The 14,997-nt window shown below is 53.9% G+C and overlaps 6 protein-coding genes across 6 annotated transcripts; 3 read left to right on the top strand and 3 right to left on the bottom strand.

The window, feature by feature from the left end:
* The first annotated feature begins 517 nt into the window (after positions 1–517).
* Positions 518–2,036, top strand: F5Z01DRAFT_650315 (translation elongation factor, IF5A). The gene is made up of 4 exons (XM_046263159.1): positions 518–653; positions 1,071–1,337; positions 1,385–1,517; positions 1,569–2,036. Exons 1-4 carry the CDS (start codon positions 639–641, stop codon positions 1,634–1,636), a joined length of 483 nt encoding a protein of 160 aa, XP_046120427.1. The 5' UTR covers positions 518–638; the 3' UTR covers positions 1,637–2,036.
* Positions 2,037–2,368: 332 nt separating this feature from the next.
* Positions 2,369–5,146, top strand: F5Z01DRAFT_672485 (uncharacterized protein; the record flags this gene model as incomplete). The annotated part of the gene is made up of 9 exons (XM_046264816.1): positions 2,369–2,491; positions 2,544–3,065; positions 3,124–3,337; positions 3,384–3,752; positions 3,798–4,046; positions 4,392–4,508; positions 4,561–4,567; positions 4,708–4,999; positions 5,060–5,146. The coding sequence occupies 9 exons, from the start codon at positions 2,369–2,371 to the stop codon at positions 5,144–5,146; spliced, it is 1,980 nt and encodes a 659-aa protein (XP_046120426.1).
* Positions 5,147–5,378: 232 nt separating this feature from the next.
* On the top strand, positions 5,379–6,902 carry F5Z01DRAFT_515001 (Yip1 domain-containing protein). Its single transcript, XM_046260380.1, has 4 exons — positions 5,379–5,561; positions 5,757–5,843; positions 5,930–6,323; positions 6,379–6,902. The coding sequence occupies exons 2-4, from the start codon at positions 5,793–5,795 to the stop codon at positions 6,801–6,803; spliced, it is 870 nt and encodes a 289-aa protein (XP_046120425.1). The 5' UTR covers positions 5,379–5,561; positions 5,757–5,792; the 3' UTR covers positions 6,804–6,902.
* F5Z01DRAFT_513386 (Rhodanese domain protein) lies at positions 6,903–8,138 on the bottom strand. The gene has a single exon (XM_046260378.1). The coding sequence runs from the start codon at positions 7,656–7,658 to the stop codon at positions 7,002–7,004; it is 657 nt and encodes a 218-aa protein (XP_046120424.1). The 5' UTR covers positions 7,659–8,138; the 3' UTR covers positions 6,903–7,001.
* Positions 8,139–8,308: 170 nt separating this feature from the next.
* On the bottom strand, positions 8,309–10,058 carry F5Z01DRAFT_634814 (cytochrome P450 61; the record flags this gene model as incomplete). Its single annotated transcript, XM_046262091.1, has 3 exons — positions 8,309–8,347; positions 8,402–9,798; positions 9,890–10,058. 3 exons carry the CDS (start codon positions 10,056–10,058, stop codon positions 8,309–8,311), a joined length of 1,605 nt encoding a protein of 534 aa, XP_046120423.1.
* Positions 10,059–12,337: 2,279 nt separating this feature from the next.
* Positions 12,338–14,974, bottom strand: F5Z01DRAFT_672481 (Adenylosuccinate synthetase; the record flags this gene model as incomplete). The annotated part of the gene is made up of 18 exons (XM_046264815.1): positions 12,338–12,391; positions 12,444–12,470; positions 12,524–12,727; positions 12,783–12,849; positions 12,899–12,933; positions 12,988–13,024; positions 13,076–13,124; positions 13,174–13,270; positions 13,548–13,715; positions 13,760–13,996; positions 14,046–14,104; positions 14,152–14,294; positions 14,428–14,463; positions 14,515–14,553; positions 14,613–14,633; positions 14,695–14,780; positions 14,845–14,855; positions 14,941–14,974. 18 exons carry the CDS (start codon positions 14,972–14,974, stop codon positions 12,338–12,340), a joined length of 1,404 nt encoding a protein of 467 aa, XP_046120422.1.
* Between the last annotated feature and the right edge of the window lie 23 nt (positions 14,975–14,997).

Here is a 14,997-nt window from a genome sequence, read left to right as displayed (position 1 = left end):
ATTTCAGGTTCTCACCCTTCCGGTGTTACCTTTTCACCGCTAACCAGAATCTCAATCGAGCCTAGCCCCGCTGTAAGGTAGGCTCATCATCACACGTAGTGACTGGTCATCGGGCAGGCGGCGTGACGCGACAAGAAAACACTAAATGTTGAAACTCAAAGTAGCGGCTCTAATTAGGCTGGCATTCGACAGCACGCATTCGGCAAATGAGTCAACGGCGGCTTCCTCTCTCATGGCGAGCAATGGCGAGCGAGGTGAAGAGCAAGTACCTGGCCTGGATGGCAGGGAAGACCAGTTTGTTAGGCCCAATCACACGCAGGTGAGATAATTAGAAAAAATCACAGCGAAGGCTTGACCTGTACACAGGCGCTGCGTGAGCTGTTGCCCCTCCACAACCTACTACCACTGCAGGGTGACTTGTGAATGCACCGTACCCTAGTGCCAATCGCAAGTACACCTGCCTACGCCACCTTTGTCGCCCACCCCTCTCTTGGACGATTTCTCTCAACCCTCTTTCTCTTCCTCCCCCCTCCTCCCTCTATCCTCGAACAACCCTCGAAGTCTCTTCAACAACCCCCATTCAACTTCTCCCTTCTTCTTTTTGTCGACGAGCCCGCTCTACGCGCAAATTATTCACAATGGCTGCTGAGGAGGTAAGTCAAACAACTCTACGACGCTATCTTTCAGGGATCCTCTCGTTGCCGACTCGTTTTGCGCCCGTTCTGCGATGCGATGCGCTGTGCTGTGCTCTGCTGTGCTGTGGCCGGACACAAGTCTCCCACCCCGCACCCTGGCCTCGTGCCCCACGACAACCTTCAAATTCCAACTCGATTGAAGGTTACCGCGATCCGAAAATATGCCTGATCGCCTTTCGGCACGTTTTCGACTGAGGGAGTCACGGCTTCTGCGTGCAGGATTTTCTGCCAGAGCCCATGTGACTTCCGATTCCGAATCCCTAGCACAGCAGGGCAGACAGCAGCAACAGCGCAACTCCAGAACTTCCATCAACCTCGGGGGCGACGGCACAACATCGTTTAGTAGAGAGTCACGTACTAACACATTGTCTATAGCATGATCTCGAGTTTGACTCCGCCGATGCCGGCGCGTCTTTGACCTATCCTATGCAGTGCTCTGCTCTGCGTAAGAACGGTTTCGTCGTCATCAAGGGCCGTCCCTGCAAGATTGTCGATATGTCTACCTCCAAGACTGGCAAGCACGGTCACGCCAAGGTTCACCTTGTCGCCATCGACATCTTCACCTCCAAGAAGTACGAGGATCTGTCTCCCTCCACCCACAACATGGACGTCCCCAACGTCTCCCGCAGGGAGTACCAGCTCGTAGGTTGCGTTTTCTCTGACAGGCGGGCTAAAGCTAACATAAATAGCTTGACATCTCCGACGATGGCTTCCTGTCCCTGATGACCGATGACGGTGACACCAAGGACGACGTCAAGGTTCCCGACGGCGAAGTTGGTGACCGCATCAACAAGCTCTTCAAGGAGGAGGAGAAGGACGTCAGTAAGTAAAATTCGCAGTGCCCTTTTGGGATACCTCTAACACCGGTTGCAGATGTTGTCATTTTGACCGCCATGGGCGAGCAGGCCTGCATGGACGCCAAGGAGGCTCCCCGCGGTTAAACAAACAAAATATGACCCTTGCGCACTTTCGTCCATTGTCGTGAGCTGCCAGACATTCTTTGTCTTGTCGTTCCGACTGACAATGACTTACCATGGGACAATCGAATATCCCCGGTGTTGGGTTGATGGCATGTGAAGGCGTGTTTGGCGATGTGCGTGCAAGCATGCGCAGCGAATGATAAATGATCTTCTTATGCCTGAACTTCATTTTCCTTTGTTCACAATAAGCTCATCCACGCGCTATATAGCCGGAGGCTCGACTCAAAAAAGCAAATAAAGAAGCGAAAGGCCTCGGAGATAAAATTTCATGCCTGTACAAGAATCAAGCTCCCCAAGCGTTTAAGACGTGAATCCCATGTGTGAGTGCGAGCATCCTAGACTATGTTCCGAATGAGACCTACACACGTCTCAGCGTCTTGGTGTTGCCAGGTTAAATCGCGTTTCATGAGTAGCATATGTAGAATTTAAGAGGTATGTGGTAAGACATGTGACGATGATCGAATTCGGGCCGCCCAATTAGTTACATCTCAGACTGCCCAACTACGGCACACCAATTCCATCAGGTCTTTTCCACTGCACGAGAATTTTTCCCCACGCAACATCTCTCGCTGCTCTGTGCGACTCCTACCATGATAGAAGAGTACGTAATGTGACCCTAGGCGATGGGCTCGCAAGCGTAAATGCCGTTCACGACATTCTCCAGATCAACGACACCTTACGTATCGAGCCATCATGGACGCTCGTAGCGATAGCCGGAAGCTGCCGCGTGGCGAGCGCTGCCCACAGTGCGGCTCTCGAAAGTACTATTTGGAGAATGGCCTTCGATTCTGTGCCGCCAATGGTCATGAAATTGAGGTATATGGGCCTGAATGTATCGCACCGAAGTATTGCGGCTAACAATGTTCAGGGGTTCATCCAATTCGATATTGGGGATGAGGTGGACGCCGGGAAGATGGGCGGTGTCGTTCGGAAGGAGAAGGAGGTCCGAGAAGTTCAGAAGAAGCAGCTCACTGGTCTCGAAGGAAAGTCTCTATACCTGGAGGCTTTGCAGTTTGTGCTGAGGGCGCAAATTTCGTGGCTCATCAACGAGAAGGGACACCGGGTGGAGCTTGAAACCGTCGTGAGAGATCTCTGGGATCTGAGAATCAGAGGCTTCAGCTCGCTTGTTCCTGTGGTGGAGGACAGCGCAGGAGACGAGGGGCTGGAGATGTTCAGCTCTCAATCGCAAGGCGCGGATATCGAAGAAGCGGTGCAGACGAGCAAGCGCATGCACGACTGGGATGGGGACCAAGGGAGCGACTGGCCCCTGCCCAGAATGGTTGATACGCTTGGCTTATGCTATTTGGGGTGTCTCTTGCTGCGGATTCCAACACGCATTGGGGAAATCTTCCAATGGGCAAATGGTGGAAACATTCCGTACAGACGTATCGTGAGTCCAGCTGTTGGCGTACCGTCTAAAGAGGAAAAGCTGCTAATAGCCCTGACAGTACTACGAGCTTCCCCAAGAGATGCGGGATCGACTGCCTTCTGGATATGCTCGGGTCATCAAACTCCCTGTGCTAACGCCCCTCGAGGGTGGTCAGCTGCACCATGTAGTCCTCCATCTGGCAACCGGTTATCAGGCAAACTACGGCATGTTCTTTCCGGCTCTCAATGAGGTTCATTTGCTGGTTCAGTACGGCAAGCAGCTTGCCCTTCCACGTGGGTTGATTTTACAAGTCTGCAAAATGTCACTAACATCCTATAGTCGAAGTTGTCAGGACTGCGCGGACCCTGGCTAACGTCCTAGGAGCGGGCTTCGAGCTTCCGGTTACAAAGTCACGTACATATCCCGTTGACCACCCTGAAATTCTGGCGACCGCATTGGTGGTTGTAGCGGCCAAACTGTGGTTGCCGCTGGAAAACGGCCAAGCGCCGCAACTATCTTTGGGGAGCGCACACGCTGGGAGGTTCAGTTGGCAGAGATGGTCAGACCTGATGGGTGACCCTGAGTCAGTCCTGAGCTCTTCAACCGAACAGCCCTATCAGGATGTGACGGTCGAACAGGTCACATCTATGGATGACGCTGAGCTGGATCGCTACTTCACGCATGTAGCTGGGCTGGTGGACGACTCCAGTGAGTACATCATTGCCCCAGGACGCAAAGACTGATGTGTTACAGACGAAAATCCGTTGGCAGAGTTTTTCCCAAAGCAGCAACAGCCAGAGCCAGATGCCCCTGCTCGAGGAATGACGGGAGACGAGGTGGATACGAGGGCGAGCACCGTTCTTAGGAGCCTCCTCGAGACAGCCGCAAGCAATGATGCCGAGAGGCATGATATACGTGGTGGCTGGACGAAGCCCAAATACATATCGTACAGAACCGTCTCGGGAATGACGCCGTCAGCCAGGAAGCTGTATTCGGCCGCTGGTGAGTACGGCACCAACGCTATTCGACCCAACTAACAAGTGAAAGCCATTATAGCTGGTCTAAAGCTCGAATCCGTTGTAAGAGCCGTGCATGTGCTTGAGCAACGGGTAAGGGGATGGCGAGGCGACCCACGCGACCAAATGGTCCCTGGAGGCGACATAGGGAACAATAAGACAGCAACCTCACCATAACTACGTAATCCAATGCAAATGCATCAAGAACATCTCAATTACCGTCTCAATAATCAATTGCCAACTCCGCAGCGAATTCAGTGAGTTTCATGCGATGACGTCCCCGTCGACCGGATGACGAGGTTGAGGCCTCGCACGTGACTAGGGTTCTCAGTTTTCGCGCACTCGAGTCGCCCCACCACCAAATCGTGCGGCCAGAAAGTGTCAGGCAAATCCGGCCCTCGAAATCTCGAACTTCACATCGTCAGCGTCACCCAACAAACCGTCAAGAGTAAGTCGCCGCTGCCGCTGTTAGCATGATGAGATACTGACATTCTTAATAGTGCAGATGTAAGATACCCTTTTTCTCTCACCGCGCCCCGATCCGACCTCGCCGCACGATGAATCGACGACGATGGAGGAATGGAAGCAAACCAAACATCAATCATTGCACGACCAGGCGGACAAGGTTACTAACCTGCGATCGATAGCTTCGTGAAGACCCTGACGGGCAAGACCATCACCCTCGAGGTGGAGTCTTCCGACACCATCGACAATGTCAAGACCAAGATCCAGGACAAGGAGGGCATCCCCCCTGATCAGCAGCGCCTGATCTTCGCCGGCAAGCAGCTTGAGGATGGCCGCACCCTGTCCGACTACAACATCCAGAAGGAGTCCACTCTGCACTTGGTCCTCCGCCTGCGTGGTGGTATCATCGAGCCCTCGCTCAAGGCCCTGGCTTCCAAGTTCAACTGCGACAAGATGATCTGCCGCAAGTGCTACGTACGTGCCGCCCACCCAAAGCGATCTTCATCCCGCAGGAACGACGTTAACAGAACGCAGGCTCGTCTCCCTCCCCGTGCGACCAACTGCCGCAAGCGCAAGTGCGGTCACACCAACCAGCTCCGCCCCAAGAAGAAGCTCAAGTAGATTATTCACCATGGCATGTGGCGTCTGGGTTTTGCATTTGGGGGGTTATGGGGAGGATACTGGGCGGAAGGAAAATGCCCTCCTTTTTGTTGCAGGTCCAGGGTTGTCTTTACTAGCATCGGCAGCCTAGGCAATACGATCTGATGAATCCCATGCGATGAATTCAAATGCTGAGAAGAATCCCATAAGCTTGATGCCAGCATTTTCTTTTGACAAGACGCGGTGATGATATGGGTAACTGCTTGTCACACAAAGGCCAAGCAATCGTGAGGCGATCTTTTGGCGACGCCACAATGTGCAAAGGCGAGCCTTGGGCCTTTGATGTTATACTTCGACATAACATTCTTAAGTTCTAAACGTTCCTGACATTGTTACCTCTGTCTAGTTCTCGAAGTTAGAGGGCGAGCGAGTCGAGGTGAATACCGTGAGATTGCTCTCCTTCAGCCGGCTAAGCTCCGGATTCGGCTGCGTCTGACGACGCGGTAGGGCAGGCCAACCTGGTCAGTTGCAGCTGTCGCAGCTGTGCACCTGCATTGGCGCAATCCCCATCTTGAACAACGCCCACCGCAGCATCACCAAAAGCTCGAGCTGATCTCTTATCCTCCAGCAGCCGCTCATTACACGGAACCCTCAGTCCTGCAGAATCATGTCGAGATCGGGATCAGGATACGACGCGGTCGTGGACGTGGACGACGAGGTACGTCAGGGGTTCTCAAAGAGCTTCCTACCAGCGCTCCATGAACAAAACTTGGTTCTCTTTGAACAGACGTTAACGCGTAGCAGGGCGACCTTGGCCACACTGACCTTCAAGACGACCTCGAATTCCACGCGTCCAACTTCAACGACACCCCTGCCAACGCCCGCAAAGCGCCCTCCTCGGGGCTCCCGCCTCCCGTGACAGCATCTGGCGGCAGCTCCTCCAAGCGATTCCTCTGGACAATTTCTTTCTATGCGCAGTTCTTTGATGTCGATACCTCAGCCGTTCTGCAGCGCTGCGGGGCGGCCCTCTTCCCGCGCGCCAACTTTCTGGACGTCCTCGAGGGCAACCCCGACCTGTACGGACCTTTCTGGATCGCGACCACGGTCGTCTTGGTACTGTTCCTGGGAGGCACGATAAGCCAGTACCTCTCGCAAAACGACAAGGCGCCGTTTGCTTACGACTTTACGCTCCTCAGCGGTACGTCATGCGGGCATCTGTGACGGCGAAACGTTTGCTAATTAACTACGTACAGGCGCTGCTGGCTTGATCTACGGATACACGCTATTCATCCCGGTCGGTCTCTTCCTCGCCCTGCGCTACTTTGGCAGCGAGCTCGCCAACCTCCTCGAGTGCTGGTCTCTCTACGGCTACGCCAACCTCGTCTGGGTCGTTGTCGCCTTTGTCAGCTGGTCCCCTCTCGAGATCCTCAACTGGGCCTTTGTCATTGTCGGTTTCGGCATGTCTGTCGCGTTTCTCCTGCGCAACTTGTACCCCGTGCTCAGCGCGACAGACCGCCAGACCAGCAAGATCCTCCTTATTGTGGTGGTGATGCTGCACGCTGGCCTTGCGCTGGCCATCAAGATCCTGTTCTTTGCGCATGGGAGTCCCGTGGCCAGGGCGCCTGGGGAGGGAGGTCCGGACAAGGGTGGCGACAGCTCCAAGATGATGTTTTTCTAAACCACAAGGCGGCACCCTGTTCACAAAGCAGAAAAGGTTCCGGTTTCACTTGTACGAGATAGGCTGGTCATTATTACCTGGTAGATTGGGTGAAGGCGTTGGGCCGGATGACGTATTTTGTGTTGTACAATACCACGCAAGCCATCGTATAGGGCGTTTCATGATTATACCATCTCTTACCATTGGCAGCGTCGCGCGTTAGTTGTTCCCCCTGACAGGCTCGACCTTGCCATTGTTCTTCTCCCAGTCCAGCCAGCTCCCAGGGTACTCTCCTACGCTCTCCCACCCAGCGTGTACCGCCAGCCCAGCCGCCGACTTGGCCCTGACTCCAGCTTTGCAGTAGAACACCAGATGCGCATCCTTGGGCGGTCGCTCGAAACCGTACATGTCCTCAAAGTCCTCGTTCGAAATGTGGAAGGACTGGACCGCGGTTGTGATGGGAATGTTGATAGCGCCGGGAATACGGCCGGTCGACTGTAGCTCCGCAGGTTCGCGTACATCTGCAGCACATCCCTCTGTCAGGATTCCGTGCCGAACAAGCTGTGCATTTTGCACCTCGTGGTGTGTTGACGTACCGATCAGGTAGCTGGGCCTCCCGTCCTTGGTCTTCTTCGTCTCCATTGCCTCGACGACATCGTCATACTTGTAGATCTTGCTTTCCGGGGCGATAGGCTTGTTGATAGAGTACCATCGTAGGCCCGACACGTGAGGCCCATGGGCGGGACGAAGTGGTGAGGGCGAGGAAACGATATGCGAAGAAGCGCGGGACGCGGTGCGCAGAGCTGTCGTGGCGGTTCTGCCATTGACCGCTGCACGGAAGAGCATGCCCGTTAAGGCACGTCGAGGGGCTGCCATTGTGTGAATCTATAGGTAAGCTAGTCAAGCACAGACTAATGGACATGAACCAAGGCAGAGATGGCTGGCTGTGGGAAAGTGACGCTATATCGACGAGCTGTATCACGATGACCCGCAATTATAGCTAGTGCAGTAGCGTCATGTAGAGATGAAGGAGACAACCATCACAAATCAGGGTCTCTCCGCGCGTCAGCATTCAGGAAACTACCCGCATGTTCAAGCAGATAGCCTCTTGTTGAAAAACAGGGTCGGCCACTTGATGTCAGTTGGCCTTGAACTTTCACCTCTGCAAATATCGTTCATTGAACATGTAAATTCTGTCTTATCCTGCCGACGCCGGTACGCCCTTAAAGGTCGATTATCTATATGCCCCTGAAACAAGAATTATAATTATGTGTAGGCAGTCATCATCACGGCCGTTGAAATGATGCTCTTGACCCCGTAAGCGGTCATCACGCCGGGAGCCTGGTTGCAGACTCCTTGACCTCCTAACTGTTGTCCAACAGCTGAAACCTGGCTTCGTCTACCCAACTGTAATATATACTAGCGGCTCGCGTAGAAGACGATGCCTGCGTTCGCAAAGACAATGTCCCCCAAAATCTTCGAGCCTCTGAAATCATCATGTCGCCAAATCGTCGGTCGTTCAAGAATCACCACTTCCTCTCCTCGAAAGTAAGGGGGCAATCATCCTATCTCGCAGTCAGTAACAGATCCAGCGGGGTCCTCTGAGAGCTACTACATACCATGGGGAAAATGGTCGCAAAGACCTTGATGTCCTCGGAGATTGGTGTGGCGTGGTGCTTCCAGTCGAGCATGAGCGAGGCCTTTCCGATGAAGAGCGCCAGGTTCAGCTGGGCATACTGCTGGCCGATGCAGTAATGAGGACCGGTACCGAACACGAGGTAGTTCTTGGCGCCCTTCTCCTCGGCATCACCGCTGTAGTAACGGTCGGGATCGAAGCTATCGGGGTTCTCGTAAACTTCGGGATCGTGGAGAGCCAGGTATGTCGTCGGGATGACCATGGCACCCTTGGGCACGGTGTATGAGTCGGTGATGGGGAAGGGCTTCTTGACCGCGTAGGGGACCATGGTGACAGGAGGGCGCCAACGCAGCAGCTCGCGAACGCAAGCGCGGGTGTAGGCCAACGACTCAAGCTTGTCCATGTCGAGCTCGGCGTGAATGTCGCCGTTGCGGACCTTGAGGTTCTCCTCGCGAATGCGGTCGAGCACATCGGGGCGCTGGGCAGTGACCTGGAACAACCAGGTGGCGGCGCTGCTGGTGGCGTCTTGCGAAGCGAAGAGGAAGGTGAAGAAGGTCTGGGCAATCTCGTAGTCGCCAAACATGCGGAGGAGGGGCTGGGGCTTCTCGACGCTGTCGTCGCCCTTGGCCTGCGCCTCGCGCCACTTCTCGGACTTGAGCATCTGGTCGACCCAGCCATCCATGATGCAGCCGATCTCGCCACCAGCAGCCATGCGAGCCTTGGACTTGGCGGCGCACTTGGAGAACTCGATCATGACCATGTCGGCGGCCTTCTTTCCGTACCAGGTCTTGGTGTAGGGGATGATGATGGGGAAGTTGACAAGCTCGAGGGCTTCGGTGATGAGATAGTAGTCGTCCGAGATCTTCTTGACCATGTCATCGCTCATGTACTGGTTGACAAAGGTGCGGAGGGAGACGGCAACGATGATCTCGCGGAACTCGCCCATCCAGGGGATGGGCTTACCGCCATTGTCCTTTGTGATTTGCACAAACTTCTTGAAGTACCGGTTGTAGACATCTTGCTGACCTGGCAGGTAGGACTCGAGGGCCTTGCGGGTAAAGAGACCGTTGAGGCCCTTGCGGAAGTCAACGTGGGCCTTGCCGTCCAGGAAGACCCAGTTGTCGGCACCGAGCAGCTTGTGGGCGACATCGACGACGCAGGGCTTGACGTAGGCCGGGGAGTTGAGAACCTTGCGCGCCATGTCGCGGGTCGAGGCGATGACGACGAACTTGTGGAAGACGGAGACGCAGCTCAGGGGGCCGCTGGTCCATTTGGCGTAGTATTCCTCGAACTTGGGGTTGACGGACTGCAGGAAGGGGCCCATGAAGGGCAACTTCATGGCCGGGCCCTCGATTGAGCCCTTGCTGGTGATGTAGCTGACTGTGCAGTTGTCAGTCTCTCTGCTCGCTCGCAACATGGGCCCGAGCGTTGCGCAATGGCGCATGGGCATGGAATGGGGCATGCGACTCACCCTGATCGTACACCACGCACAAGCAGAAGAGGGTAACGAGGTACGTCCATACGCTTGTCGTCTTGAGTGTGTCGAGGAGGTAGTGAACATTGCTCTCGAAATCGATCTCGGCAAAGTTGGTGCTGGCCAACACCGAAGTGAAGGCGGACTGGGTCGCGTTGGCGGCCATCGTGGGCTCTTGGCAGGGGATGTTTTCTCTTTCAAGAGGATCGACGACGGGTGAGGACTTTGTTGTGTGCGTCGCGCAACCGCGAACTTGAAGGCCGTTCGTTGAGCTGCTGAGGCGGGACAGGCGAAGTCGTCACACGGCAAACTTGGGGAAGGAGCCAGCAAGAGGACGGCGAGCAAAGGGGATAAGGAGGCGCTGGGGAAAATAAAAAGTCAAGCGGCCCTCGCTCGCATGCACGCACGCACGCAAGGCGGGTTCGTGGAGATTGACGGACGTTGAGTTAGTAATTGAGATCAATCAAATTGGACGCTGGTCCCCTGCCACGACCCCTGCTTGATTGCCGTCAAACACCCAGCTCTACCCTATTCGGGAAGTCTTGGAAGCAAGTGTGGTGCCAAGCAGTAATTAATTACTGAGGTCTTGTGGAGGAGGTGTGCAAGGTCATTTTAGCATTTTATCCATTGCCTCAAACAATTGGGGTGCGCAATCACCGAGCTATCCATTGCGATGCAAGTCCGTCCGTCTGTGAACAATGCCCCAGCCTGGCGCGTCACTGGGCTGTCTCGGAAGTTTCTTTCTTGTCGAACGGTTGGAATATACCTATTGTGACTGTACCTGATCATCTTTATTCATGTTCTCTTTTCTCGAGTTCTCGTGGCGCCCATGATTGGCGCCCTGACAGTGTCGACCACTGCTTATTCCAGCCTAGCGCAGAGAGTGATCCCGCAATGGCGCACACTTGGGGTTCCGGCTTGGTGTGGCTCCGGATGCAGTGGTGCAGAGATATTATCAGACCACTTTTTCCTTCTCGCCCTAATGACAGAAGAAAGCAACATCGACAAACGCCCCAACGGGGAGTTCGTAGGCCCCGATCAATGCTCAGGCGGGCAGAGCACCCGCAGGCCGTCGCAGTACACGGCAAACAGGCAGGCACCTATCTGTTGTAGTCGGTGATCAGTCCATCTCGAGGACACTACCGGGTGTTACGGATATCACATTGCGCCATCTCTCTCTGCAAGTGAAACAGTTCGTCATCACCAGTGAGCTCAATGGTTATATTAGAGGTCATTGATTGACTGCGCGAAATTGTGAGCACCACTGCAGCAACTGGCCACAGAGATGCAGTGTGTACGTACGTACTTGGAGACCCCGTCATGGACGGGGCAGGCGGGCAAACTGTGCAGGAATTTGTCACAGGCCGCGCTGAGGAATGGCACGCAGCGACTCGCGCAGGGTCCGATTTCGCGACAACCCCTTTGCAAATCACAATACGTATACGCGTGGACGGCCGGGGCGGGACCTAGTTGACTGGTACAAGTACTTAAGTTAACTGTTTCCTGGCGCCACGCCAACTACAGGCAAGCTTGTTCTCCTACGAATCATCATGGCGCAACAACTTCGACGCCTGAGAGGTTGCCAGCATCCGTTGCAAAAGGGGAAGGCAATTGAGAACCAGGGTTACGTTGACGGTTGACCAAAACGTCGCACGCGCATGATGCAGTCTCGCTACGAACCCGAATACGATCGCGGGTCTCTTTAAGTCGAATTTCCCAACCTTTTTACATTTCTGTGGGTCCGGCCGACTAGCAGCGGCGATGAGCCTACGTATGAGGGCACTTCTCACCACCTTCAACAGTATCTCATGCTCACAGCAGTAGACAAATCTCCTGAGCGCTCAGTGCCTCGCCGGAGTCATTTGAGTATATGCCTGTTTTCACGCACTTGAGCCGTGCTTTTGATTACAGTACACGGCAAGTGATCGCTGCTTCCACTTACAGCCACTCCTACCTACCCTGTACTGTGAGGCAACCCGGACTCATACTTGATTCCTCATGGATACTTCATGGATCTTAAGGAGGATCGCGTATCGGAAGCCGATTACACAATCGGTGTCAGCTGTAGAAGAGCGGGTCAGACAGCAACTGCCTGGCATCGGGGTATTCTGTGGTACACACGGGGTATGGACCGAGAGATTGGGGCGAAGGGTCAATCCAGTAGGGCACAAACGATACCAGACTTGATCTTTCCGAAGACACACAAAAGGAAATATTACTTTTCTATACTCGCATAGATAGGCGTAGCATATCGTAGAGTTCTTAACGAGATATACCACATCATTCTCTTTCTGGGAACGGCAGCATATCCAAGTGTAAGAAACAAGCCATACGCACAACACTACGCCATCCCCCCTCTATTCGGTTTCTAGTATTATAACCCCATCCGAATACCCAATAACGATGAAAAGCAGGGGTGAGTCACAGGCCGGCGATAGGCAACTCTCAAGCCCGCGTAATCATGGCCTCACGATCGGGACCTGTGCCAATCCACTTGATCTAGACAGCCAATGTTAGTAACAGGCTACCACAAACAGAACAGAAAGCATACCTTGACTCCGACAAACTTCTCAATAAACTAGAACGCCCCAATGTCAGTACCTCTCTGCCTAGTCATGTGGAATATCTTACCTCCACGTAGTCTCTCGCCTTTGACGGAAGATCGTACCACGTCTTGCAGTTGGTCGTAGACTTCTGCCAGCCGGGGAACTCCTTATACACAACCTCACAGCGCTCGAGAGCGTCTAGGTCAGCGGGGTATGAAGAAAGCTCTTCCCCGTCCAATTTGTATGCGACAGCCACTTTGATGGTCTCCATGGTGTCGAGAACGTCCAGCTAGAAACCGAGGTCAGCCTGAGGCTTGAAAACAAAACGAAGGAAAGAAACTGACCTTTGTCAGGTTGATGGAGTCGTAGTAGTTCACTGAGTTGGAGTAGCGAACGATGACCAGGTCGAGCCTTCTCATCATTAGCAAGATCCAGGATTTTCCAATTTCAGACAACTCACCATCCGCATCGTCTTCTGCGGCCGGTTGATGTGCCCTGGAAAACCAGTTAGTCTTCGATGTATGACAACTCCCTTTCGAGTAGTCTAACCCATTCGTGTCCAAGCTCTTGGAGCTTCGTGCCAATCCTGTCATCTAGTTAGTCTTTGTTCCTGCTGCTTCGAGTAAGAGTGCCTTACTCTCCGGTATCTTCAGTCTTGAAGGCACCCGCTCCAACTCGGGTAGTGTCTGCCATGCCTGTTAGGATTGCATCTTGCCTTGGAAGCACTTGACTCACAAGCCTTCACGACACCGATCACCTCCGTCAAACCCCTTGGGTTCAGAGACAGGCCATTGATGATACCTGCGATGGTTGTCGAGCTCGATGTGACGAACTAAGACTGCTGTTAGCGACGTAAATCCAGATTGGATGAGGGCAGCCTACTGGATATCCTCCATGTGTAATGTCCAACATGAGCGCCTGTATTCCAGGCGGGCTGCAACCGGCCTGAGAGGGTCTCAAACCCCTTTTCCCTTTGTAGAAAACAAACTTGCACGCGCATCATAAGGTAGACGGATCCCAATACCCCCGGGAGGCAACGCAACATTGTGCATCGTGATTGCCTCTCGGGGATCCCAGAACCAACCATTACACCTTGCTCGTCGTGGCACAAGACTGTCGTTTCGACTGCCAAAGCTCAAGCAGAGGCCAGCTAGTGGTCCGTCTGGTCCAAGGTCGTCGAAACCAAGTTTGAGTTCCACCTCTGCGTCACTGCCGTTGCTTCTGTTCGAATCGGAAAAGGGGTTGAGACCACGGACCCAGTTGCACGACCCGCCAACCTGTCAGTATCAAAAAAACCGTGGAGCAGAGGGAGATCACCCACGTTTGCTCCCTCAATCAGGATATCCTTGTTATCCTTCTGAGCCTGATACATCAAGGCAGTCGAGTCGATAGTGTACTTGCGCAGCTCAGCCCGATAGGTCTCGAATCTCTTAAGCTCATCCTCCATATCGTAGACCAAAAGATCTCCGAATCGCTTGCGATAGCCTTGTTCGAGCTGACGTAGCTTTCTCTCAAAGAGCTCGGGGTTGAAAATCTCGGCAAGGCGGATTCCGTTCCGCTATATGAAGTGTTAGTGCCATTGAGAAATCCAAAGGCGAGATACTAACCGCATGCTTGCACGCATACGTAGGGCCAATGCCGCGCCTGGTCGTTCCAATCTGGCGCGCTGGAGATCGTCAGCTATAAGTAGGGTCAGAGGAAAAGATGTACTACCTCCGAGCTCGACCTCCTCAAGGCCGTCGACAGCCACGTGCAGGTCCAGCACAATGTTGCAGCGGTCAGAGACCAGGAGCTTCTCGCGGACATCCTTCAATCCCTTGTCCTCCAGTTCCTGGAGCTCCTTGAAGAAACTCGGCCTATGCACAGCATCAGCATCTCGGTGGATGATGTGTAAGAAATTGTCCGGCTGGCCAAGGCGCACGATTCGAAGGGGCGGCTCGCAGCCAGCAGGACGTGGTGGTGGTCGGAAAGGGGGGCATGAATACTGACGCGTAGAAGACCACGTCGGCACCAATCAGGTTCATACTGTTCAGTGCATTAGTATTGATACAGAATGGGCGTTGGCAGGGAAATTACCACGACGGGTTGATCAAACCGGACGGGAGCAGGTGAAAGCTAAGGATTGTCAACATCGTTGGCGAATATTGGATCGTAATGTCTTCGTATGCGCGTACCTGTAGGAGACTCCATTGGCGCTACTCTGGTTAGCAATTGGATCTCATTGCGCACGTGCTAGCAAGGTTCCTGTAGACTCACACAATTTGATGACCAGCGTTGTGTCCTCCGGCAGCGCGGGCGCACAGCTGGGCCTTGGGCGCGAGGATATCGGTCAATTTCCCCTTCTGTAGCAATTCGTCAGAGCTCGATCGGATTGGAGTATTGTATCTAGAGAGGTAGGGAACGTACGCCTTCGTCACCTGGATGAATCACATCGAGTTAGTATACGACACTTTGCTCTCGTGGCCGATACCAGTTGCGAGGGAGGATATTGAGAACACGTACCAAACTGCGCCCCCATAACCACAGTGATAGTCATGATGATAGTTTTGCTGCGAACCA

Source organism: Emericellopsis atlantica, assembly GCF_019669845.1.
Source record: "Emericellopsis atlantica unplaced genomic scaffold F5Z01scaffold_7, whole genome shotgun sequence".
In the NCBI taxonomy this organism is placed as follows: Eukaryota; Fungi; Ascomycota; class Sordariomycetes; order Hypocreales; family Bionectriaceae; genus Emericellopsis; species Emericellopsis atlantica.
This window is presented reverse-complemented; position numbering and strand designations above follow the sequence as displayed.

Coding starts and splice junctions, on each gene's coding strand:
- F5Z01DRAFT_515001 (XM_046260380.1), top strand. CDS start 5,793: ATGTCGAGATCGGGATCAGGATACGACGCGGTCGTGGACGTGGACGAC. Junction 5,844..5,929: donor TCGTGGACGTGGACGACGAG/GTACGTCAGGGG, acceptor AACGCGTAGCAG/GGCGACCTTGGCCACACTGA. Junction 6,324..6,378: donor CGACTTTACGCTCCTCAGCG/GTACGTCATGCG, acceptor AACTACGTACAG/GCGCTGCTGGCTTGATCTAC.
- F5Z01DRAFT_650315 (XM_046263159.1), top strand. Junction 1,338..1,384: donor CCCGCAGGGAGTACCAGCTC/GTAGGTTGCGTT, acceptor TAACATAAATAG/CTTGACATCTCCGACGATGG. Junction 1,518..1,568: donor GGAGGAGGAGAAGGACGTCA/GTAAGTAAAATT, acceptor CACCGGTTGCAG/ATGTTGTCATTTTGACCGCC.
- F5Z01DRAFT_513386 (XM_046260378.1), bottom strand. CDS start 7,658: ATGGCAGCCCCTCGACGTGCCTTAACGGGCATGCTCTTCCGTGCAGCG.